The following is a 27628-nucleotide window of genomic DNA, read 5'->3' on the forward strand; positions in this document are numbered from 1 at the left end:
AATTTTCCAATGAACCTTCACTCATGGAATTTTTAAGTGAAATCCATGGTAAATAGAAATGAATCATATTAGTTAATTAAAATATCTTCTTTATAAATAAAACCAGCATATTTTAACCTTCCTATGGACTTCCTAATTGAAGTTGTTAGTAAGCCATTAGTATGTGTTCCATATTTCGCCCATTTGTTCCACATTATGAGAGCAAGTGTTCCTTATTTTGGAGATGGAAGGTTGAGAGCTATGACATATATATATATATATATATATATATAGATAGATAGATAGATATATATATAGATAGATAGATAGATAGATAGATAGATAGATATAGATAGATAGATAGATACATATATATATATATATATATATAGATATATATATATATATATATATATAGAGAGAGAGAGAGAGAGAGAGATAAATAACACGTAATTTGTGAAGTGGACACCGCTTAGCTTTTTAAATACATTTTCTAATAAATCTGCTTTTGTCATTTGACGTCTGCCTTCAGGTAGCTGCTCTAAAACATTCTGTGTTGCAAAAATCACAACATGTGGCAATACAGCTGACAATGAAGTTTGAAAACATATGCACCCGATGTCTTCAATATTTTCTACTTGGGACAACACATTGATCAACCTCTCCACACTAGAGCTGTTGCCTGCCTCTACCGGCCGGAAGTGTTCAGCAGCACCCATTTGCTTCTCTGGTACGAGGATCAAGCTGAAGTCGGCTTAGAAGGCTTGTTCCTGGGACCAGAGTGGAATAGAAAATGTTGCCTTTATCTATTAAAGATGAAGAGTACAAACCGCCTCGATTCAATCTCGGTGGGAAGATATCTGGATGGTTTAGGTACGCAGAAACATAGGAAACTGTCATCACTTTCCCAAGCGTATATATAGCGGGTCTCGTAGTGATTTTTGCACCGGATCCGAAGCTTCTTCTAGGCTAATTTCTCCTTTAATAGGGCGAGGCCTCAAATGTGTGTGATGGAAGTTATGATAAATGAGAAATGCACTAGTGATTTTCCTTTACCACTGATAAAGAATCAGATGTTAGAAATTATGACTATATTTTCTACAGTTGTGGAGTACAAGAGATTACTGCTAACTGTTCAGAGTCATTTTCAGAATAGTGTGGTTTGTTGGCAGTGGTGACAGCCACGCTGCGTATAATTCCATCTTTACTATTTACATTATATCACTTTAAAAATATTGTATAATGTTTCTGTGTCTGATAACGCAGTAGAAGACGCTGTCCATGCCTAGTATGCTTTCCCTGAACTCTTGTCCACCCTAAAGTCTTCTGTTTTGATTTATGTTACACTTGTTAGTGACATGGTTGAAGTTTCATTTAGAGTTATAATCAGAAATCTTGATGTACTTTATAAGTGTTAATGTCATTGCGTAGCATTTGCCACCTAAACAGCTGTTACTGCAGGGGCAGCCTGAGAACTTTAGCATGCCGTATAGAGCTCTGTAAGTGACTAACTTTTGTTTTTGCTGTTTTAGGTCTATCTTATCAGACAAGACATCGAGAAACCTGTTCTTTTTTCTATGTCTGAATTTATCTTTTGCCTTTGTGGAGCTGCTGTACGGAATCTGGAGTAACAGGTAAGGAGATAATTACTCCACGTGCACCAGGAAGCGGTTATGTTATGCCACGTATATAAAGAGTAAGAGACGGGAATTCTCACGAATCACATGTAAAAGAGGGAGTGACATATTTACCTGTCATTCATGACCTTAAAATTGCTGTGGAATGTTGTCTTTGCGTAATAAACAGTGGTTTAGTGGGGATGGTGGCGTGTGTGTTTGCGGTGACCTCAAGGGCTACAGAATTTTATTTTCATTACAAATTGTAACACTTTTTAAGACTTAATACATTTCAGTAAGAGTACGTTAATATAAATGCTGTTTTTTCAATTTCACGATTAAATCTGTTCCACATTTGAAATGTTGTCTTTATATCTGCCTTTTATCGCATTGTTGTCAATGTTTGAGAGACATGATGGCATTTCATAAATGTTCAGAGGTATGCAAAGTGCAGAAACTGTGAAGTATGATAATGTTTTTAAAATCATGGGGCTTCAGGGTTTCCCCAGTAAATTGATGTGAATGACTTTTATTTGACCATTCGATTTTAGCAGTATAACAGTTAGTACGCTGTTTTAGTTGCTGTACTTCCAGATTATCTCCATACTGTTGAATAGTTGATGTACTCAATGTTTATATATTCTGGTGTTGTACTTTGCCAAACAGGATTGCTTTGTTACTGTCCAAGCACTGCAGATATTATTACTTGTGTTGTACAAATGCAGCTTTTATCAGTTAATCTTCCAAAATAAATGTAACCTTTGGATAAAAGGATGCAAAGTCTTTTCTCTTCAGCTGCTGCTCCAGCCAGTATATCTTTGAAAATTGATGTTTGCAGGAAGCATCAAGTATTGTTGTTTGTTGCATTGTTCTATTTTATAAGAATTTAGTGGTGGATTGAGCAAATGTTGGTGGTACGTTGTGTGGCCCCTTCCTTTTATGAGTCAGATGTCACTTGGATCCACAAACAACACGCATTCACACGTGATTTATTAGGACAGATGTACTCAGTGTTTGTAAATTTCTATATCTGGCCCTCGAGATGGAGTAAAGGTGTAATAATTGGTTTTGTGTTTGGAAACAGCTCTACTTACTTCTTATGCTGTCTGTTGTATCTTTATGATTTTATGTTATAGGATATTAGTTTTTGCTTCTTACGTGAGGATAAACATCATACGAGTCTTGAGTTTATTTTTTTTTTCTGCAGGATAGTTGGATTAATTTCTGAGCAATAAGCAGATTTGGAAGCTTATTCTTTATTACCCATTCTTAATATATTAACATTTATTGTGCACTTTGTCTTGTGTGATTGCCTACCATGAGACGTTACTGGCATTTCTTATCAGCTTGCCAAAATATGCAGATAATAATGATACTTACTAGTGTATTGGTAAATGTTTTGTTGCATACTGTTTTGCTAGACATAAAGTGAAAGATTTGTAACATAACGTTTTGGGGTACAGTATGATTGATCTTAGTGGTTAAACTGTACTGTACAAATAAAATGTTTACATGTTCTGAATCAGTAAACTTAAGCAAGCCTGTAATTTTGTTGTTAAAGTGAAATTTTCTTTATTTTTTTTTAGATTTATATTGATGAAGTCAAATAACTTTTTCAAAACATTGCCAGTGATTCTGTGTTAATCAATAATCCAGAAAGTCATCTTCAGTTAAATATAGGTTTTTCAATTTTATCGATGTAAGGTAAAATACCTGATTCTTTGAAATTAATTTTGTTACTGCACAGTGTATTACAGTTGAGCTTTGCAGATTGATAGGCGATCTCATTAGTTATATGTAATAGTGCCTCAGGTTACTTCTCTTATTTGAGCTATAGATTTTAAGTCTTGGCCATACATTCAGCACATTTTCATTTTGCCTTGCCCCTTATTTAATTGCAGCGTCTTACAGTATACTGCTGTAACTGATTAATGGACTATGACATCATTTGAAATGATCTGGGGTTATTAAACTAAGATTGTATTGCACTGAAAATCATATGTGGTTATGTTTTGGTACATAAGAATAATGATGCTGGATAACATTCATAAACTTCTTGTGATTTGTAGATGGTTGAGGCATCTGTTGTATGACATGAAGAGGCAAACTTGGCTAATTTTACCTGCCTTAATAAGCACAGCTATATTACAGTGATTTGCATGTACTTCCATCACATTTTTGTACGTAGGCACTGTTGATTATGTATATGGGTTAACTTGGGTGTATTTGTTTTGAATTATATGGTCCTTTTTTAGCATCATTAAAGTTTTCATATTTAGACAGGAACAACAGTAAAAAAAAAAAAGAATAATTTTTTATAGTCCTCTATGTATTTTCTCAGGATCATTTGGATATTTTTAAGAGGTGCACAGATGGGAGGTAATTACCAATCAAAATATAGTTAGAGGATATTTGGCAATTTATGTGGTGGAACAGCTGTTTGTATTATACTGAGAAATAGAATGGGTTACAAAACTGATGTCAGGTCACTTTGGCTTGTAGATGTACCAAGTAAGAAGGCTGTAGTAAGCTAAAATTCTGATTTACCTCAGATATAGTCTTTCTGGTGCATAAAAAGTACCCTTTTTTTACTTTCTGTATATTGGGTACTGAATAGATCTTTTTGTAGTTTGTTAAATGTACAGAGTTGTGATGTTTCATTGCTATAGTAAGCTTGACAGTAAAACATTATTTTACTGTAGAAACCGTAACAAATAATTGCTAAGCAGTACACAGTGTCATGGCTGTTGATAAAGTAGTTCATCAGAACCTGATCGCTTGTAACCGTATAGCTCAGTTTTTATTAACAATGTACTAGTAATCCATGATACATGACAAATTGTCTGTGTGCTTGCATAATGTGTGTGTAATGAAATAATGAGTATTTCATGAGCAGAGAAATCTTAAACATATTAAGATAGTTTTTCTGATACTTTAATTCAAGGTTGTTTTATTTTTAACTTGCTGTGAGCATTACTGGTGTTTTCATGGTTGCAACTGGATTTAAGTTGGATTTACACTATACATAATGGTGTAATTTACACAAATTAAATTAAAAATGCTTACTATGTGGAAATTTCTTTAAATAGCACTTTCAATAGGTCATACCCTAGAACAGGCTCCAGGGAGCTGTTGTGTTTAGCTGGTAAACAAAACTACGTTAACGCACATTAGAGATCACAAGACCAAGAAAATTACACCTCTGTGCTGTGAAGTGGTGCTTGTTCAGATGATGTCAAGAGGCTGTTCATCTCAAAGAGTTCTTATAAAGCCTTGCTGTTGTTTGAGGTTTCTAGTATATGTACAAATAACAAGCACATCAGCAAATTAACTACAAATGAAAACTCTTCAGTGGTTTAATTAGGAAACACTACATTGAGTTTCAGGCACAGCTGAAATATTGCTGTGCATTAGTTTTTGCATTTTTTCTTTTGTGTGTGTGTGTGTGTGTGTGTGTGTGTGTGTGTGTGTGTGTGTGTGTGTGTGTGTGTGTCTGTGTCTGTATTATTGACACCTGTGTGATAAATCCTGAAAGCTTCTAGCAGTGAGGGTTTGCATGGGAACCAGAAGTCAGTTGACCAGATGTATGTGATATCTTTTTGTACAGAAATAATGTTTTAATATTAGAGGAGACTGAAGTCTCAGCTGCGGTCTGTTTCTTTGAACCAGACATAGAAGGACCTCTCACCCACTTCATCTTGCCTTGTACTAGTAAGTGACCAGGGAATAATAACTCTTTAAATTAGTCAGGAAACATATAGTGAGATTAGTTAAGTACTGTTTTTCTGTATCTTTGTGAATCTGTTTATCTGTGTTATTTTATTGTTTCCTGTAGTTGAAACTCTGGTGTTTATTGTAAATAGATATTTAGTATTTTCATGTGCTTTTTTTATTTTTTTATTAAATATATTTAAACTTTTCATTGTGGCTGGTCCTTTAAGGAATATTTTAACCTTTCAGAGTACTCATATCTGGTGACTCTGTGGTCACTCCTGAAAGCCTTAATGCATTGGTCAAAACACTGCCATTTGTATTAATATTAATTTCACTCAGTATAATTGGGTACCATTGTAAGAGTCTTAGAGTAGCCGGCTTGGGAGTGTCTGGTGGCAGTAACTACCTTATAGTCTGGGCAGAAAGGGGCATAGCTAGTAAACCTGTGTCAGCCTTTCCCAGTTGTGTGTGTGTGTGTGTGTGTGTGTTTGTGTGTCTGTGTGTGTGTGTCTGTGTGTGTGTGTCTGTGTTAGCTGCTTGGTGCAGGGACATGAAGCACTGGTTTCAAAGAGAGATTGCTGGAGAACTTGGCTTGGACACTCGGCTGATGTCTCAACTCTATAGCTGTGCCAGTGGGGATCAGGAGGAAGACAGAGAAACCCAGACTCTGGACTGTGTGTGTGTGTTCCCTATGTGCTCTTAAGGGAAATTGTGCTTGATGCAGACAGCTGCATTTGGAAATAGTGGGTGTATCTATTTTTGTTCCAAGTGAATGTCCTTCTACAGTTACAGATTTCTCCTCCATGTTTTTTTATATATCAGTTTTAAATTTGCTAATCTGCTAGTTACAGCCCATATAAGGACTTTAGCATACATAAAATGAAGCACTGTCTTATTTTCCAAAATCTGTGTATTATTGCCTAATGATAAATTCTGTACAACACCATATTCTTTTAGTGACATTATTTCCTCAGGTTCTCCTTTTTTGATGAGAATAAACTTTGAAGTCAGAATTTGAAATATTTAAGCTGATCTCTGTTATTACAAGCAAAACTATTCTTTAGTTTTTCATATAAATTTCCTTGGATATTTGTGTAGTTCTAATATCTGGCACCCTTTACTGTGTAGGGTGTATGAAATGTGGTCTTTTGCCTGCTGCTCACAGGATTTGCTTTTTCCTTGTTCGGTAAAGTAGTGCTACTCAAATCCAAGTTTTTGTAAAATCTCTTGCATATATGAGTAGTAGAGCAGAGATATTCTGCATGATGTTTCTCAATTGTTCTGTAAAGTGTTTTATTTATTTTACATCACAAGTTATTTTCACATTTTGGCAGTATTGAGTTTGGTGGTATACACCAATTCCACATATAAGCTATTTTGCCCATCCCATATGAGAGTACACACACTGTGTTCTGATATGGGTCTAGTCCGTGCTAAGAGATCTGCTTTCTTTACAAGGTGTAAGAATGACCTTATGATTGGAGAATGTGGGTATAGTTTGGATTTCCCATTTAACATAAGGTTTAAATAAGTCCTTGGTTCACATTATCTGTGTCACTGTTTCTGTTACCATTCAGAATGTACCTTTCTTTTTTTTCTCAGCATGAGATGATGGCCTGTGTGTGACATCTGAATAGGATCCTGTCTCTGGGGAGATAACCTTTTATCCTACCTTGTTACTGTAGTTTTAATGTCTTCTTTGCACAGGGCACTACTGTTCCCTTTTCGTTGACTCCTGCATTTTGTATAGATGAGTTTGTGGAATCTTCTTAAAGATTTTGTGTTTACCAAGTGACAAGTTCAGGTATGGTTGTACTACCTTGCCATTTTTGGAGAAGACAATACGTTTGTTGCTGTTTTTAATGCCTTACTACTAGTGCATTTAAATGCTTGTCATTGAAGCATTTGCACTAGGGCCATTGCACTTATATAAACCTGCACCACTCTAGGTCAACCCAATTTCTAACGAAGCTAGAACAATGAGCACTACACCAGTTCTTCAACTGCTGGTTAAACCTACTGCAGAACACTTTGCTTTAAATGTATAATACTTTTCATGGAAGTACTGTCTATTTCATTTGTTTAAAACCCTGCCTTAGTTCCGTAACGTTTTCTGCAATGCTTCATAGACCACTCATCCCTAGATGGGTATTGGTATCCAGTTCCTTGCCCTGTGCAGCTGCTTTTAACATCTGTGTATTTTTTTTTTTGCCTGTCCTAGATGTGAAGACTGGCAGACAGACTTACTTTAATCTTTGTTCTTATCCAAGTTCAAATCTCAGAAGTTTGAAGCCCCCCACTTGTTTGATTTTGGTTTTCATTTTTGATTATTTCTGAAGACATGTTGCTGACACTGGAGGTTGTTGGTGGATTAATACATTGACCAACCCGGAGATGTGCCTGAAGATGATGGCTGTTTACTTGATAACATTTCCTGAGACAAATGCCGCGCATGTTTGGTATTTCATTCCCATTGTATGTAACTTTTTGTTTGTTTTTTATCACTATGGAGATAATGATGTATTGTATTCTCTCTTGCTTACTTTTCTTTTACATTTATGTGTCTAAAATTCTTGACCTCGCAGTTTGTGGTAGCAGTGACAAGTTGTAGCATAGAAAACTTTATCTTGTTTCTCTAAAATACCGACTTACCACAGGAAGGATCACTGGGAGCTTTAAAACTGGGTGAATGTAAAAGATGGAATGTCATGTCAGCCAGAGACAGTGTGGCCATTGGATGGGAGAGCACAAAAAAGTACTGTCCTAGTTAGTTTTTAGCTCTCTGCAAAAAATAAATACACAAAATAAAAAAAATGAATTTTAGTCCACTCTACATTTTAAAATGTTTGGATGAGGTTTTCAAGAACTGCATTTGGTATATTCCATTGTAAGGAAGCTGGCTTGATGTTTCATCAACTATCCAAGAGGCTACATATATGAAACACAGACCAACCTTCACATTGTTAAGATAATGCAAGTATGTGATTTTGTTATCCTAAAATATTACTGTTGTATTAGGTAGTCAAGTGTATATTGGAACCAGTAAACAAGTGAGGCTAGCAGGGACTATTCATTTTGCTGCACTGTCTGGCTAAGCTACACACTAACAGTAGCAAAGTGTGCAAACCTGAAACTATTTGCATTTCTTCTTTGGAGGTGTGTCCAAGATAGGAACACCTTTAAGAAAGTTGGAAGGACAGTTTTGGCTTTAACCAAACTGGACTTTTGGAATTAGTGAGAATAGAATATAAAGAACATTTCCTCCCTGCTTATTGGGCTTTTCAACAGCACAGTAAGTCAATCAGTATATTTTCTTCATTTTTTTTTGTTTTTGATGGAAGGTGCTGAGATGTTAACAAATCAGGAGGAGAGATGGGTTGTGTTTTCTTTAAATTCCTCTTACTTGTGGAATGTCTTTTATAGTGATTAAACATAAAAATATTGGAATTCAGAATGCTTTTGAGAATTACAAAGTTAGAATGCAGCTGATGTGCAACCTCAATCAGGGAAATTAACTGCAATAGCAGTTAAAACAGTTTACCCTTTTACTTTTCCTTTGCCAAGCACGGCTTGTGTTTTGTTGATTTAGAAAAAAATAAGGCAATTCCGTGTGTGTGTGTGTGTGTGTGTGTGTGTGTGTGTGTGTGTGTGTGTGTGTGTGTGTGAGTGAGAGAGAGACAGAGAGAGCAAGAGGGAGTGCAGATCTCTCTACTTTCCATGGCAAGATACTTTCCGTTAGGACTCATTGTATGCACAATAAGCGTCTGGCATTATTGACTGGTCGTCAGAGATTTACCAGAAAATCAAACACTGCATGAGAGACAAAGCAAAGCTATGTGGCAAAAACTGTGACAGTTAAGAGGCACTGGGGGAGATGCAGTACCTTGCATTGTATGATTTTTTTTTTTCATTCATTGGATTACAATGAGACATCTAAGGTGTAGTCAGTCATGTAAGTGTCTGTAACTGTCAGGCCTATGTGTATCTGTTTGTCTTTGTTTCTGAATGTGTGTGTTTGTGTGTGTGCCACATGGACATGAAATGCTTGTGTAACTTTTATTTTGGAATCCCACAGTCACTCATCCAACCACCTCGATGCCAGGCCCTCCCACCTTAACTCATCCCATCACTAAACTTCCACTCACTTGTTACCAATCACCCCCCACCCCCTCTACTACCAAACACCTCACTATCTACTCAGTAAACTTACAAAGTCTACTTAATAAAAATACAGAGCTACACTCTTGGATCGCCCATTACTCTCCACATATCCTAACCCTGTCTGAGACATGGCTAAAACCACATATCTCTGACTCAGAAATCCTACCTCCCCACTACAACATTTACCATCTAGATCGAAACACCAAAAAAGGGGGAGGAGTAACAATACTGTACTCTCAGTAATTCAACTTATCCCCCTGCCAGTTGCTCAATGAAACTTCCACCCAGCTGAGCTGCTTATACTAAACTGTCACCTCAACCCACAAAAGAAATTTGCTATTGCAGCCGTATGTATTCCACCAGGAAATAACATTCCTCTCCTTGAACGCATCCTATCATGGATTTCTCTCCACATCCATTATGAGACCATTATCCTTGGAGACGTCAACAATGACTGGCAAAACCTATCAAACACCTCTACAGATCTTAACATCTATCTTCACGGCTTCAACCAACTCATTACAACTCCCACTCACTTTAATAAAAACAACAATAATGGCTCCACCCTAGACTGGATCCTTACCCCTGATCCAATCCTGTATCAAAACCCGGGCACACTTTCTGATTCCCTAAGTGACCACCTCCCCATCTTTGCACATAGAAACTCCCTACATATACCCAAAGCTTACCTTTATACAGACCGCCGCAAACTCTCATCCTTCGATGTCTAAACATTCAGTAATAGACTCTCATGCTTTAACTGGTCCAGACTCAAAAGCTTTCATCTTGGGCTGGAATTCAGCTGTATCTTCCTTGATGTCCTTAACACCCTAGCACCACTAAGAAAAGTTAGAATTAATTCAAGCCGTAACCCTTGGCTGTCTAAGGACACCCTCACTCTTATCAAAAAATGGGATAGCACCTGGAAACACTGACTAAAAACTAAATCTTCTGTTTTACTCCAAAAATATAAAGAGCTCAGAAATCTCACAAAAAGCATATTAACATAGACAGGAAAAAATTCTACCATGACAGCCAATTCACCCACGATTCTAACCCTTAAAAATTCTGGTGCACCATCTATACCCTGGAAGACCCACTACACCAACCCCTCAGTCCAAACAATATTCCTCAAAAGACCGCCATGCTACTACTCTTATTGAATCTAATCATAAACTTACTCTCACACACCAAAGTAATAATTTTCCGCCCACCTCTCCTAACACCACCAGTACCATCCCTTTCTCGCTAAATCCTGTCCCCTCTGCCAACATAAAATCTATTCTGCTTAAACTAAAACCATGTACCCGCTCTGCAGTTAACCTCCTCCCTTCTTTCTTGAACTTGCAGCTGTCCCAGATATTTGGAAATATTTTTATACCATACCACTACACAAAGGAGGTAACTCCACCCATCCATCACTACTCTGTAAAACTGTAAAAAATGCATATACAATCAACTTCACTGTCTAATAGACAAAAACCTTCTGACAACTACTCAGCATGGCTTTATGCCAAGCCATAGCACATCCACCTCCCTTCTCTCTTTCACACATATTGTTGCAGAGGCCAGAGACAAAAACCTACTGGTCTCATGTCTATTTGTCGACCTCTCAAAAGCTTTTGACTCCATCTCACACTCTAAACTGCATACTAAACTAGCTGATTTCAACCTCTCCTTCTCTGCTATTCTTTGGTTTACTAACCACCTTTCCAACAGGCTACAGTCAGTCAGATGGCTTTCTACCCGCTCCCCTTTCTTACCCATCCAGACAGGAGTCCCCGAGGGCTCCATTCTGGGACCTCTTCTCTTAACAAAAAATCTCCACTCTTCCTGTACCTCCTCCTCCCTGATACAATATGCAGACGACGTTACCCTTATCTCCTGCTCTGACATTTCTCACCTTCACTCTGTCACTCAAAGCACATTTTACAATGTCGAATAATGGCTAACTGATAACCAGCTCATGCTTACCCCCCCCCCCCAAAAAAAAACAAACTCCTCCTTTTCTTCCGTAAATCCTTCTTCCACCTCAAAACCACCTTTACTATCTCATCACATGACAATACCCTTATCAAAGCTGACTTTCACACTAAACGTCTTAGTATTGTAATTGATGACAATTAAAATTTGATCTCCATATACAACACTGTATTAAAAAGACAAATCAAAAAATGGGCCTACTCTATAGAAACAAAAAAATCCTAGCCTCTAACTCCAACTTTCCTCCTACCCTGACTTTTGTACACCTCTCTAATACTCAAATTTCTACAGTCGACCTTAACAACCAAACTGGAACAAGTCTATAACAACATAGCTCGATTTGCCAGCAGTCAACCATACAAATCCCATCACTGTCTTTCTTTAAAACTACTTCAATGGCTTGAGTTCCCCCAACTTCTTCTTCTTTTCCAACTACAGTGTGCTCACACCCTACTAAACAAACCCTTAGCTTCTCCATGTCTCTCCACTCTCATATCCCTGTGCACCCCCTCTGGAACTCTACACACCTCTGATCCACACGTTCTTAATTCTAGCTCCTGCCCATGCCAGGACCCTACTTAATCCCCCCCCATTACCCCTCTGTACTCAAAATCTTTCAGCCTTCTACTTAACCCTCCCCGTATCCCTCTCCTGTCCAAATCTTTCACTACTACCCATACTCTCTGTTAATTGCAACAGCAACCCTACATCATATTCACTGCCAATCTAGATTTCTGTTTCCTGTAATATTATGACCTACTAGCATGAACTTAAGTCTGATTTTTTTTCTCTTTCTCTAGTCTCACATATTATGTTTCAGTTAACATTTTTATATTTTTTAAAATTTATCTTCTGTATATACCTCTCATGCAAAATCTGCAGTTGTAAATATGTATAACGATATAACTATGTAACTCTTCCTACTTTATGAATGTGTGATATAACTATGTAGTTTTCTTGTTTTTTTGAATTTATGCATGTTACTGCCTTGTATTTCTTTCTTTTGGAGCTTTTCTCCTCGGGCCTGCACTGAAAACGGGCCTTTGGCTCAGATGGATTAACCCTGTTAACAGATGACAAATAAAGTACTTCCATGAACAACAATTATATATGCTGCAGCAGGTTTGAAACAGTAGAAGAAGGAAAAAATGTGTGTGTGTGTGTGTGTGTGTGTGTGTGTGTGTGTGTGTGTATATGTATGTATATATATATATATATATATATATATATATATATATATATATATATATATATATGTTGTGTATATATATATATGTATGTGTGTGTGTGTGTGTGTGTGTGTGTGTGTGTATATATATATATATATATATATATATATATATATATATATATATATATGTGTGTGTATATATATTATATTACATATGTATTATATAGGGAGCACTACAGAATCCTGAAAGCCCAAAATTTCGAAAGTTCAAAATACTGAAAACACACAGGATACCAACACTTACTGTATTCCAGCACAAGTACATACAGAAATAAAACACAAACCATGTTACTCTTCTCCAAGTATAAGCAGGGGGAGCACCTCCCAACACCTCCTGCTACTTAAACACATCAGCTCCGACATTGCACTTAGTGTAGTTAAGTGCAATCTCAGAGTTGATATATTTAAGTAGCAGGGGGTGTGGAGTGCAGGGGGCTTGCCCCCCTGCGTATTGTTGAAGGGTAATGTTTCTGTATGCACTTGTGCTGGAATGTAGTAAGTGTTGGCATCCTGTGTGTTTTCAGTATTTTGAGTTTTCAGTATTTTTTAACTTTCGAGATTTTGGTCTCAGGATTTTGGGCTTTCAGGATTCTGTAGTGCTCCCATTATATATTATACTCCTTTTTGCTAAGTGTCATGATGCTGTGGTTGGTTTTATATGAAGGTGAGGTCAGTATTACTGCAGGTCATCTTGGAGAACTTTGGCAGCTTTCATTGAAGTAATTCTTCTTAAATTCTTCTTCTTTCGGCTTTTCCCAGTTAGGGGTCACCACAGCAGATCATCTGTCCACTCATGATTGGCAGTGGAGTTTTATGGTGTCTAGTTGCCAGCCCAGTGCCCAACCTTCCACAGAAGGCACATACACATGCACACTCACACCTGGGGCCAATTTAGAGTGTCCAATCCACCTACAGCATGTCTTTGGGATGTGGGAGGAAACCAGAGCACCCGGAGGGGATGCACGTGACCACAGGGAGGACATTCAGACTGAATCGAACCGGAGAACCTCTTGCTGTGAGGCGGCAATGCTAACCTCTGCACCACTGTGGCCGCCCAGCTTTTATTGAAGTAATTATGCTACCTATTTTCAGTCATTGACATATTTTGTAATTCATAGCCCATTTGCTACTTATACATCCAAGTAGAATAGTCCAAAAAGTGGAGCTAATACAAAGCCCTGTGGGGCATCATTGGTAACCCTTGCCATGACTTGTTGAGTCCTATTGCTTAACCAGTGTTTCCCACCTTGAATTATGTGGGAAGCTATCTCCTTATGTGTGATACAGGTTGAATACTTTAGCAAGGTCATGATATGCATTATGTACTTTTAGCCCTTCATCAAGTACTGTTACCTCTTCAAAGAAGGCCACAAGGTTCAAGGTAAGATCTCCCGTTAACAAGCCCATATTATTCTTTATGCAATAAAAGCAGTTCCAGTGTCATCCTGAGAACTTCATTATAACTGTTTGCATGATTTAGCATGAGTACTGAGCAGTACTGATCAAAAAGATTGATCTTAAATTGTTTGGGGCTGATACTGCTACAGCCTGTTATTGTGGGTCAAGGACTTGTCCACATGCTAACATCCTTATTCGACTTGATTGACAAAGGGATTTGTCAAGTTTTCCTTGGTTCCATGTAGGAAACCTCCAGGAATGTTGTCTTCCCATAGAATTTGACATGTTCTTCATATTGATCACTGCTGCAGTAGCCTAAGCTATGAGTTATATCCTGCATAGGATATAACAGCTAACCAGCTTATAAAGCTTCAGGACGCCTTCCACATGCCCAAGCAAATTAGCTTGAGCTAAGCTGACTGAAAAGATAGGTTTGAGCACCACCCTTCAGTGATTTCCTGTTGCAAAGAGTACTCTCTGAGGCTTTCGAGGATTGACGGTCGGCTTGTGCTGTTTCTTTGCTGGGCAGGTTAAGTTCTCTCTGACGAAAGACCTTCCATTAAAAAAAAATATTTGTTTAGTAATACCTTCCTATTCAGGAAAGTTAATTTTAAAGCTAGGAGTTTGTGTTTTAACAGACTGTCTTGAGACTGTGTTGTACTTTTATATGAGAGTGCACTTTTTTCCTGTCAGTTTAAAAGTTCTTTAAAGTAATTGAAAATCATTTTTGTGAAGAAATTGTGTCTTTATTTACTTTTGGGGGATGGCTAAGTGTTTTAAGTGCTTTTTACTGTGTTTTTCTGTGAAAAAAGTGACTTTAAGACTTAAAAAATTTTACCAGCTTTTTTGCTTGCTTTCCCTGAAAAGAGACACCATTTTCAGCTTGACCATGAAACAAACTGTTTGTTTGCCCTGTGATCAGTCCTTCTTCCAGCTACAAGAAATAACAACATTTAAGAAAACACTCTTTGCCACCACAGCAGGCCTAGCAGTTTGCCTCAGTTGCAGGTAGTTGACTCTGCTGTGGCCATTTGTTGTACCTCAGACCACTCCTCTTTTGCCCCGGATCCCTCTGATGTAGCACCTGCATCCACTATGGGCCAGGGGTTAGCCACGCCCCTTGCGGCTGTTGTGGTCCCCTTAGTGGGCAAGGGGAGCCACTCTTGTTTGTCCTGGGAGAGAGAACAGAGAAGTCTTTTCTGTTTTCTCAGAATGTTGTGCCCTTCCTTGAGGAAGATGATGCTGCCATTTTTAATACTCTTTACATTTAATAATTTAATAATTTACATTTTAATACTCTTTACATTTTTAATAATTTTGGGGTCCCTCTCTCTCTTTGTAAATATTTCTAGAATGTGTTAATGTTTTCATTGGAAATATACTGAGATTTTTGAGTTCCTCAGAAAATGTTATGAGCTGTTAGAGGGAATTTCCTGAACCTTCTCCAATTACTTCAGTTCTGTCAGCTTTGGAGGATGAGTATGTCTCTGCCCATAATTTTCCTGCTAACAAGCTGGCTGCCCCTAAAATGGGAGATAAATTTCTGGAATTTATACATTTTTTATACACTCTTTCCAAACCCAGTCTTACTGCTGCCTACTCTTTTTAATAAGGATGGGAAGACTTTTAATGGGTATGGGAAAGTAGTGTATGATTCTACAACTTTGATTTTCAGAATTTTGGATTGTTAGGCTCACATGCTAATGTTTATTCTGACTAATTGTGAACATTTATGGTTTCTTCTTGTGAGGAAAAATATGCTTTAAATTCTTTAGTTTATTCTATTGTACTAGTAACTGCTCTGTTTATGTGTGTGTATGACTCTGTTGATAATTCTTCCAGGGCTGTGACCTCTGGTACTGTTTTGAGGAGGTTTGTCTGACTGCATTCTCAGACCCTCCCAAGAGGATGTAAATAATGAGATTTTATTTTTTACTTCAGATAGAAATTCACTTCTTGGTTTCTTTGCTGCAGATGTGATCAAAAAGTGTGACAAAAGGGGAGAGTTAAATCAGGGGATCTCTATGATTTTTTCTGCCCTTCTTTTTCACGTCATTAAGAGATTATCTAACCCCTCATCCAATTTTGTTAAAATGACAAGGGTGTTTCAAAATGAATTCAGGACCCCAAAACAAAGGGCAATCCAGATAGTCTGATTATTTAAGGGACCTTATTTCCTCTTCCCACCCTGGCAGTCCTTTCCAGACAGTCTGAATCTCCACATTTCTCTTTGGCAGCAGATAGTTTCAGACAAGATGGCAGTGACAGGATATTCCTCCTTGCCAGGGGGTTATTCCTCATCCACCAGACCAGACTCTTACTTGTTCTTCTTTACATGCTGTTACAGGGAGTGATAGAACCAGTTCTTCCTTCCCAAGTTGAGAAGGGTTTTTATTCAAGGATGGTTTTAGTGACAAAGAAAAAAAATGCTTAGAGACCAGTTCTGGGTCTTTCTTATACCTGTTTGTGATTGTGAAGTGATATAATTTTGAAGTAGGCACTATCTGTTACCTCTATTTTCTTATTCAGTTTTTCCGGTAACACTACATTTAAAAGATGCTTGTCACATTACTATTCGTCCAGACTTAAGGCATTTCTTAATGTGATCTAGACACACACAAAACCTTATCAGTTTTCTGCCTTGCCCTTTGGAGTATGCAGTGCATCAAGCGTGTTTACAAAAGTGTCTAGTTCCAGTTATAGCTTATTGCAGGCTACAGGGTATCCATTTTCTTTTTCCATATTTAAATGACTTGCTTATCTTTGCAGAAACTTCTTACGTGTTAGGAGTATCTTACTTGGGTGTGAGATCTCTTACATATGATAGGATTCCAGGAGTACATTCAAAAGTCCTTTTTGACTCCTTTACACAGGATTGTGTTCCTGGGCTGCCAGCTGGATACCTCAGTTCAAAGAACTTTTCTTCACTGGAAAAAAAAAAACATATCTATATCTAGATTCATTTCTAAGGTTCTCCATTCAGACTTTGGTCACTAAAAAGGAGTACCTTAGGATTTTGGGTTGCATGACATCTGTGATTCTCATGATAATTCTGGCAAGACTCCATATGAGAGAAGTACAATGATATCTGAAGTCTCTGGTCCCAGCATCAACATCCCTTGTCTTTCCAAATCCCTTTGCTGGGCTGTGTCAGTAGAGAAATTACTTGGTGGAGACAGCAGATATCAGTAAATTTGGGTTTCCCCTTTTTCTTCCCTGTTCCAAAGTAGCCAGTCATCACATTTGTCTCAGACTTTCCTTGAGGAGTAGTTTTAGGAGTGATAATAGTGCAACACCTAGGACAAACATAAGCACATAAATATAAAAGACATGCTTACACTGATCAAGGGGCTCAATTCTCTGAATCATCTTTAGTCCCCAGAACCTTTTCAAGTTGATTCAGACAATACCATAGTCATGTTGTACATCTACAAGCCGGGGGGAACCAGGTTGTACCCCTTTTTCAGACGTGCCATGTTAGCTTGGGATATAGCTTCACAGCACAGTCTTGCTCTACAGGCATCCTTCATTCTGTCAGAGCAATTTCATACTGCAGACATGTTATTCTGTCAGAGCAATTTCGTACTGCAGACACGTTAAGCAGGCCAAGGCAGACCTCACATATGCAAACTAGATCAGGGAGGTCTTCCAAGATTTGATCAGTTTTGGGGAGTTCCTCTTGTAGATTCGTTTGCCTTCTGTCTTAATAATCAGTTGGCAAGATTTTGCTCCAGAACTCCATGCAAGAAGGCCTGGAAGATGGGTGCTTTTCTTTTCATTGGACTGGAATGCTCCTGTATGCTTTCCCACCCTATTCACGGATATCCAAGGTACTTCTGAAGATTCAGAAGGAATCCCCCAAGATCATTGTTCAGACTCCTCTATGGCCCAGAAACAGTGGTTCTCCATTATTTTGGAAATGGGCAGAGGCAGTTCCTTGCAGAAAGGATTTACTCACACAAGATCAGGGGTGTTTGATACACCCTGGCCTCAATCAACTTCATCTGACTGCCTGAATGCTAGGGTCTTAATTCTCTTCAGTTACCTGCTTACTGAGGATGCACAGTAGGTACTAATTGAGAGAAATAAAAATGATACTAGAAAAACCTATATTAGCAAATGGAAGAGGTTTTTCTAGTTTGTGTTGGCAACATAACCAACACCCATTTAGAGCTAGTTGTTCTCTGGTTTTACAGTATTTGTTTGTGTTACTTTCCCATGGCCTTTCTTACTCCTCCAGCAAGGTTCACTTATTGGCGATTTCAGCATGTCTGTATGTGGATTCTCCTCTTTCAAAGCTTTCTTATGTCAGAGTTTTACTTGAGGCCTCCAAGAAAACTGGTGTCCCCTTCTTGGCATCTAAACTTGTGTTAGAGAAGCTAACTAACACTTGCACCATTTGTACCAGCTGATCTGGTTGACTTGAGGTTGTTAACATGGAAAACAGATTTACTGATTGCTCTGACCTCTGCAAGAAGAGTATCCTGAGTTGCAAGCTCTTATGGTGAGTCGACCCTTTCTCATTTTCCACAGAGACAGTATTTCTTTGAGAACTAGTCTGTCATTTATACCTAAAGTGGTATCAGAGATTATTTTAAGACAAGCTATCCAGTCCCCATTTTCTTTATTGATTCTAAAAATGAGGGGGAATGGATACTCCATACCTTGGATGCCCATTGACAACTCCAGTACTATCTTGACGGAACTAAATCTTTCAGATCTTCAGATCTGTTGTTCATTTTTTGAAGGGACAGCCTATATCAATACAGACCCTTTCCAAATAATATTACCTTGTGTTATACTCACCATAACAAACTTATTCCAAGTAAGGGCAAGGCTTCTATATCAGGGAATTGGCTTCATCTATTGCTTTTTAGAAAGGGTTGGATTCTAGAAGCAACAGCTTGGTTCTCTGTACATACTTTTACAAGGCATTGCAAGCTTGATTTCTTCTGTAGATTTAAATCAGGATTTGCTAGGAACATTTTCCTGGGGCTCCTGGACCTTTCCTCTTCCACCTCCCAAAATTTGTAAACTATGGTAATCTGTCCACATAGCGTAGCCTACTGCAACAGTAGTCAAAATGAACAACATAGTACAGTTATGTAAGTAAGCTTACCATGCATAACAGCTGATGTTTAGGTGATCACTGCTGCGGTAGCCACTTCCTACGTCCTTTTTGTTGGTGTGTTTATGTCAGGGTGTGGACTTTTATTTTTTGTTGTTCGTGGCATTGTCCTTTCAGGGCTTAGCCTCCCTCTCTCTGCTGGCGTGAAAGTTCTGAAGGTCTTGGCACTTTCTTGTTTTTAGTTAGCTCAGCTTGAGCTGATGGTTTGGGAGTATGGAAGGTGCCCTCAAGCTTTGGAAGCTGGCCGGCTTTTGTAGTGTATGCAGGATACAACCTATGTAGTTTAGGCTACTGCAGCAGTGATCATTCAAACATCTACTGTTGTGGTAATTTTACTTGCACAACTGTATCTTTTTTATTTTACTTGCAGCAGCTATCATGTCTCTGGTAGAATAAGTGACATCTCTCCTTGTGTCTCTAGTTTCTGATATATTTTTTTGCTTATTCTGAAGTTTGCACAAAATTGTCTGCAAGTGTTCACAAATTCAAGGATATAATTAGTATGGTAATATAGAAAAGCTAGTTTTATTTGGAAGTGATATTATTTTGTATTTGATAAATCCAGAAAAAGACATTTTGATACTGTGGAATATTTGAGACAGATTTTTTTTTTGGGGGGGGGATAAAACAAAGGCTGCAGTGGTAGACTGTGTACTCATGCATGCATTAGTTCAACAATACCCAAATTTATGGGGATATGATAAGATAAAATATTTAGGTATATGAATTAAAAATAATTCTATTATGGCAATTAAGGATATGTGGGGAGAAACTAAACAAAAGATGATAAAAAAACTGAGAAACTGGAAGCCCTTTATCAGTGTGGATATTGAGCTACAAGAAGATGTTTTTATTTTCTCTAGTTTTATTTACAGGTCAGGGATAATTTTCTCAACAGGTCAGGGATAATTTTCTCAACCAGAGGAGTTTTGGATGATAATAAATAAAGAATTGAAGGAGTTTATCTGGGAGGCGAACAGAACAAACGAGGACAAAAGCTAATTAGGTGGAATAAGTTGATTCTCATTATAGAATAAAGTTGTTTAGGATTACATGATTTGAAGGCATACATTAGAGTTTTGCAGTTAAGGCTCATATAACATGAGCAGAAAGTTATAAATGAAAATGGAAAACTATTATGGTGAAATGGGGAATTCAAGAAATAAGGAGAGACTTGTGCCATAAGGAAAACAAAAGCAATCATATAGAATGCTATGTTTATAAGGTATCAACACAGGTCTACTTTGAATTATCGAATTCTCACTTACTCGAAAATGAAATGCATGTTACGACTCTCCAGAAAACTTATTTTAATGAACACCTGGATCACTGCAGTTTTACTCCAGGAAATTAGCCAGTTTGGCCACCACGACAAAGCAAACAAACCAAAGCAAATTAAATCCACCCAAGTGGGGGTTTTTGCCCCCACTCCCATTGGGGGACTGAGACCCCCACAACTAAATATACCAATGCCGAGATTGGACTGCAGTAGGGAAAGGGGCAAAATTCACCATACTGGCCAAGTGGTTAGTTCCCCAGAGTAAAACTGCAGTGATCCGGGTGTTCATTAAAATAAGTTTTCGGCGAAGTGGTCTTGTGCATCTCATTTTCGGGCAAGTGAGAGTTTGATAATTCAAAGGAGACCCACCAACACAGGGATAGAGAAAGGAGACTTTACAAACAGGGGTGACTGCAACAAGTATATAGAAAATTGGCAAGAGAGGGCTCTGGAACTTACTAGAGAAAATTAGTAAGGGAAATAAAGGAACATAGGTATTTAGAGCAAGTAACTGGGGAGGGAAAGGTAATGGAGCAGGATGAAGCCTTGCAGAAGATTGGGATGCAATTTAGACACCACCTTCCCTACCAAGAATTGATAACTGAGTATAGGCAGAAAGAAAGGGATAAGGAATACTAAGTGAAAGCCCAGTTCTGGTTGAGTTTTAACTTAAGTTTGCAACAGAAGCTGCTGTTAAAAATGAGTAATTAGTAGGGCATTTAAAATATTGTGTAATGACTGTAAGGAAATCAAAAGAGATTTAGAAAAGATTGGAAAGGGAGGCTGTAAATGTAATTTACTAAGGCACAGTGGGAGGACATCTGTATGGCCCCCAAGTATGCAACAAAGTCTATATTGTTTAGGATTTTGCTTAGAATTGATTGTATGGGTATTTTTACACCCCACGCATACTTTAGAGAATTTTTCCTCTAGAAGATGGCAAATAATGGAGTTATGATGGGAAAGACAGAAGTAACTAAAAATGTTTTTGGGAATATAAAGATTTGGCAGAATTTAAAAAAATGTCTTAGAGTACTTTGTCAGAAATGTTAAGGGAACAAATGATTGTAAATAAGGAAATTGTTATTTAGAGATGGGATATGGAATTTGAGGTGCTTATACATAGTAGGGCTTTACTAAGTTTAATTATAGTGTCTGCCAAAAAAAAAGCAATTACTGAAAAATAGAAACTAGTATCTAAACCAATAGTAACCAAATTATTGCATATTGTAAAAGAGACAAAAGAACTGGAACTAGGATTTTCAGATAAGAGAAGGAGCAAATTACATAGAAATAGAATTTGTGGGAACAGAACATGGAGAAAATGTTCATGAAGAAGAGTGAAATTTAAGCAAAGGTGAGAATTGAGCAGTTTATGTAATGTTGCAGCAAATTAAAATTGTTACAAAGTAAACATGCTTCATGAAAATAAAAATATAATTAATGGAAATGTTATAGTTTGACCTGGTGTCAATTTTTATTCATTCCTTAACAGTTGGAAGAGTTGGCTTCGGATCCGACTCTGTCGTAATTTTAGCTCACTCAGAAACTCTTGATCTCCTCCCTTACCCATAATGCTCTATCCACTAACATGGGTCCCTATCAGTTGATTGAGTTTTCAGAAACTTGAACTCCATATGGTCGAGTTTTTGAAAATTCGAAGATTTTGCATGGAGCTCTAGGTACAGCGAAGATTGGAAAGTTGTACTCTTTTCTTCACTGTAGTGCAGTCTTGGAGTTGGTACATATAATTTGCAGGGGGTGTTGGGGTGCAGGTGGCTTATGCCCCCTACAAAAACATAAAAAGGTAGAGTTTGTGTGTGTGTATTTTTTTTTAATGTTCAAGGTTTCGAAAACTCAATCTTATTGTCTCTCCGATATTTTTTTGAGTTTCTGAAAAGTTGATCATCTGACATAGACCCCCCCCCCCAACATACCTCAGATCTTTTTTGCCACTTTAGCGTTTGGACATGGTGGCTCTGAGCTCTTGTGCCAGCTAGTTTTTTGAGAAGATTAAGTAGACTTTTTCTTGCTACTTGTTAGTTTATTCATAATAATCTTTTTATTATATTGATTCATCCTTTCCTACACTTTTTGTGTATTTCTCAGTACTGTAGTTGGTAAGATTTCTTTCCCTTATCCTCATTGCACCTTACTGGCTTTGACAGATTTGGTTCCCCTCTCTTTGGCCTCATCTAGTCTATCAACCTTGGATTCTGGATCTAATTCCAAACCTCTGATCTCGCCCAGTGGGCATTATTCACCTGGGTATCTCAAACCTAAAGCTGGCAGCATGGCTTTTCCACTTCCGTTAATAGCCAGACAGCATATGTTGTCTTCTCCAGTCCATCATATACTTCTGTCTTCTCACAAAGCTTCCATAAGAAAACTTTACAGAAGCATATGGAGAAGGTTTGTTTTTTGGTCACATCAGAAACACATTGACTCCTTTTCAGCTCCAGTACATAGTGTTGTTGAATTTTTGGCAAAATTTTTCAACTAAGGAGTTAGCTCAACTGTTATAGTCCAACTAGCTGCCATATCTAGTTTTCACATAGGAATTGAGAACTCCACCCTGGCTTCATCAAAACTTTGTAAGGCCTTCTTGAAAGGCACCCTTCTTTTTAGACCTCCTTATAAGGATCCAACTCTTCCATGGGACTTTACAAATATAGTACTACAGGCCTTAATTCATTCCCCATTTGAACCAGCAGCCAAATGTGATCTGAAGTTTCTGACCTGGAAGACTATATTTTTGGTGGCCATCACTTCTGCCAGAAGGATGTCAGAACTCCAAGCATTCCCTTCCAAACCTACCTACTTGATTTTTCATAGGGATAAGGTGGCATTACAAACTAATTGCTCTTTCCTTTCTAAGATGGTGTCAGAATTATAGGTTCATAGGTGTGTACTAGGCTAATGGCCCTGGAGCCTTTACAAGCCTAGCCCATAGGATTACCCTGGCAACGCGCCACCCGACCTTAATTCCCAGTGCCTATGTCGAGTAAAGCCACTGGAGTGATCCCTGGGGTGAATCTTCTATTTCCTATCCACTCACCAAGATTTCTCTTGAAGAGGGCCAGTGAGGTGCTCTGCTTGACATGTATGGGAAGTCCATTCCATAGCATGGAAAGTCTCTGGGTTATGAACCTGTCCCTCTAGCATGTTCTGTTGATTGTGGCAATGAGGTTGAGGTCTCTGGGACATGTGGTGCGGAGGGATTGAGATTTCTTTAGAGGTAGCATTTCTAACAGAGCTGTGTCAGACATGGCTTTGTTAGTCAAGCAGAGATCGCCTCTTAAGTAGGCGGTATGAGACAGAGAGTAGTTGGAGTTTTTTGAGTCTGTTCATATAGGACAAATGTTTAAGGCCTAGGATCCTCTTTGTAAGGTACTTTTGCGGCCTCTCCAGTTGTTGCAGGTATTTAGTGAGGTACATGCCAAATGGGGCATTGTACTCAATGATTGGCCTAATGAGGGAAGAGTAGAGGGAGAGGATGACCTCTTTCTTCCTGGATGCAAAACCCTTAGATGTGCCACATAGAAGGACTTTCTGACTACAGTGGCAATGTGGTGGCCAAAAGAGAGGTTGCTGTCAACCTGTGTTCCCAGATCTGTTATAACGCCTTCTGTGCTTAGTGGACTACCATCAATGTGGTAATTCATGGGAACTGTTTTTTCCCCAAAGGGGATGATGACACATTTTTTGGTATTGAGCTTAAGGCCGTGGTTCTGACATCAGTCATTGGTCTTAGTGAGGCCTTTCTGTAGGATGTCAACATCACTTGGGGAGTTGATAATAGCTCCCAACTTGCAATAATCTGTGAACTTTGTCAGCCAGAGTCCCTTCGTGTTGGCCCAGACTTCAGAGAATTAGATACCAAACAGGAGAGGACCCAGGATTGAACCCTGTGGAATTCCACTTGTGACTGGTCAGCAGTCTGACTTGGAGTCAGCTACTTTCACACTGTGGGTTCTACCTGTGAGCCAGTTTGCAACCCACCTAGTGATGTAGGGGTTGATGTCTAGCTTAGTAAGTTTTTCTATGATTCCTGAGTAGGGAATGGTATCAAAGGCCTTGGCCAGATCAAGGTAGGCCATATGAACCACCTTGCCTTCATCCACAGCTCTGGTGACTGACTCAAAGAAGATGACCAAGTTGAGCAGGCATGATCTACCCTTCGCAGAACATCAACCAATCCATTAATCTGCAACATTTCTTTATAATTTTTAAAACCAAAAGCGAGTATATGTTAGTTATTGGACATTCACAGACAATTATGTTTCTACTTAATAGAACGAAGGACATCAGAAAAACAGATCACTGATTTGTTTCCTTTGTGGATTCCAAATTGGGTAGGCCAGTTACAAAGATAACTCTAGCAAGATGGCTTAAAGATTGTATGTCATTTGTCTACAACAAGCTGGGTCTCTCATTGCCAAAACCTTAGTCCATTCAGCCAGGTCCATGGCAACATCTTCTTCAGTACTTTTATCTGGAGCTTCCATGGACAACATACGTGTAGCTGCAACTTCGCCTAATCCTAATACCTTTATTACTCATTACAAATTGGATCTGATCTCCAGGGAAAGCAGTCTTTGGCTGAACTATGCTTAGGAATACCATTCCTTAGAGTTCACCTGGGTAGCTGGGGACTCTGTTCCAGCTGTTGAGGATTGAATGAAAATTGACAACATCAGACTTACTCTCCTTACTGTAACGTTCCATCTGTGTTGTCCATTTTCATTCTTTCTCAACTCCCCTCCCACCAACCCCGCACCTTTGCCAACTAGTGACTTCTGTAAGAGCGAGAGCTTGTCTATTCCTTATGTTGAGCTACAGATATTGTTTTCCTTTACCAAGGTAATTAGAAAAATGTTTCTTGAAATTATATAAACCAGCAAACAAGATCTGAGGTATGTTAGGGGATAGGGCATTATGGGTAAGGGAGGAGTTTGAGAGTTTTTGAGTGGCCATGAGCTAAAATTACGGCTGAGTCAGATCTGAAACCAACTGTTCCAATAGTTGAGGACGGATGAAAATGGACAATGCAGATGGAATGTTAAGGTGAGGGCATAACTTCTTTTTTTCTTTTAATTTAAAGGTCGTGTTCAGTAAAGATGTTTTAAACATTTTTTTCAAGCACATTTGTTGTATACTGTCTGTTTATTTATTGATAATGTGTTAAATTTGTAATTTTTCCATTTAATTTCTTTGGTGTAGTTAAGTAATACTTTAGTGTTGCTTTCAGCCTTTGAGACTAAGCCACGTTCATAGTTTGGTCTGGAAGATTTGTTAAGGAAAGTAATTAGTTTCTCTATTTAGTCTAGACTTGTTTTTATGACTTGGGACAATTTTTGGGCACTAAGTAGCACCTTTTTTCTGCTGTATATCTTACCAGTTTTGGTGTTCAGCTAGTTTATATAACTGGGTAGGTGCACTAGCCCGATTCAAGCATGACCAGGGCCAAAATGCAAATACAGAAACAACAAGTTGCACCATGTCAACTTTAATGATAATACAGTGTACGTAAACAGAAAAACAGTAGTAGTGACTTGGAAACTAAAGCAAAATGCACAATAAAGTAACACCTATGTGATATAAAGTATGTACAGTTTTAAACATACAAAACCATAAGATCCCAGATTAGTTTAAACAGGGTTGTTATTGTTGTGTCTTTCGGCTTTTCCCGGTTAGGGGTCGTCACAGCAGAGCTCCGGTCCGCTAATGATTGGCAGTAGATTTTTACGTGCCGAGTTGCCAGCCCTGATGCACAACCTTCAACGAAGGTATGCCCATTCACGCATGTTTCCACACAGAAGATGCTCTAGCTGAGAATCGAACAGGACAACATCTTACTGTGAGGTGACAACGCTACCGCAGCACCACCACCGCAGTTTTTTTTTAGTTTAAACAGGGTATAAACAGAGTATATCTACATAATAATATATTTATGGCTTATTGGTGTGTGTTTATTATTGCTGAAGTTAAATGTCCCAGACTTCCTTGACAGCATTCTGTGCAGGTCTGTTTGGGTTATTGATGACCATGTCCCAGTCTGTTTTTGTAAGTACATAACTCATTGTGCTGTAGTTTCCATTGATAAGGTAGATCTAGGAGATGTAATGAGTTTGATTTTACTCATAGGTTAGATATGATGGTATCATGATCTGTGTTAATTACAGGGGTTTAATTATGTGTTTTGAATGTTGCATTTGTTTTATTTTTACATTCATGTTTTCTTACTGATAGTTCTTTGTGAAAAATTAAGTTCTATCCAGTGGAGAACCTAAAAGTAGTAATTCAAGTGATCATCTTTCAGGCAATCAAATTGCGTTCCCACTAGGAGGCACATCTGACCATCATTTTCTGAAATCATTTTAAACGTTCTCATCTGTGGCAAGTTGCAAATTGCATCTTAGAAAAATAAAGTAAAAATTTAAAAATGTTTGGCTCAAGATTTGTGAACTTGCCTGGGTAATCATTTAAAAACATCAAACTTGAATTTCAAAATAAAAAACACTATCTGTGAGGGGAAAAAGACAGTAATGCCCAGTGTCTTGATCTGCCTGTGCCACTGTACTAAACATCTGTAATGTCTATAGTATAAGCAGGCAGACAGAGAACCCAGTGACAGTTAAGGGGTGTCCCATTAAAAACAAAAATCTTTTTTGAGGTTACTGTACAATTGCAGTAATCAGCAAGTGGGTATTGGCAGTGCATGGATCGAAATACCCAAATGAAAAATGAAGCATATACTGTATCTCTCTTTGATCAGACCATGCTGTGTCTAGGTAAATACATTAATCTGAAGTAGATAACTTCATTTGATCATCAACCTGTGGGTATCGGATCCGTCCCAGTTCCGAGCCGGCAGCTTTCCAAGCTAGAGATCCAAGCTCCAAGCTCCTCCCCCTTACCCATAATACCCTGCTATCTCCTTCCAGTCCTCAGATCTTGTTTGCCGCGGCTTTGTCAGGCACAAGTTTCTCGAGCTCGTAGCGTTTAGGCGATTGTGAGTAAAAAATTTTTCTCAAAATATTCCTAGCTTTTGTGTGTGTGTGGATATTATAATTCCCTAGTTTAAACCCTTGAGTTTTGCCCTCGTAGTTTAAAGCTTAGTGAACCCTTCCCCTTAT

General features: G+C 38.2%; 1 protein-coding gene across 1 annotated transcript in view; it reads left to right on the forward strand.

Annotated features, from left to right (window-relative positions):
- The first annotated feature begins 650 nt into the window (after positions 1-650).
- The window catches only part of SLC30A7 (solute carrier family 30 member 7), a 1382816-nt gene continuing 1355838 nt past the window's right edge, over positions 651-27628 (forward strand). Inside the window, exons 1-2 of the mRNA XM_044085748.1 lie at positions 651-852; positions 1512-1613. Of these exons, the coding sequence (XP_043941683.1) occupies positions 773-852; positions 1512-1613 (182 nt within the window). The 5' untranslated portion in view covers positions 651-772. The remainder of the gene's footprint in view (positions 853-1511; positions 1614-27628) is intronic.

Source organism: Protopterus annectens, chromosome 10.part0 (assembly GCF_019279795.1).
Source record: "Protopterus annectens isolate FY-2018-M chromosome 10.part0, PAN1.0, whole genome shotgun sequence".
Classification (NCBI taxonomy): domain Eukaryota; kingdom Metazoa; phylum Chordata; order Ceratodontiformes; family Protopteridae; genus Protopterus; species Protopterus annectens.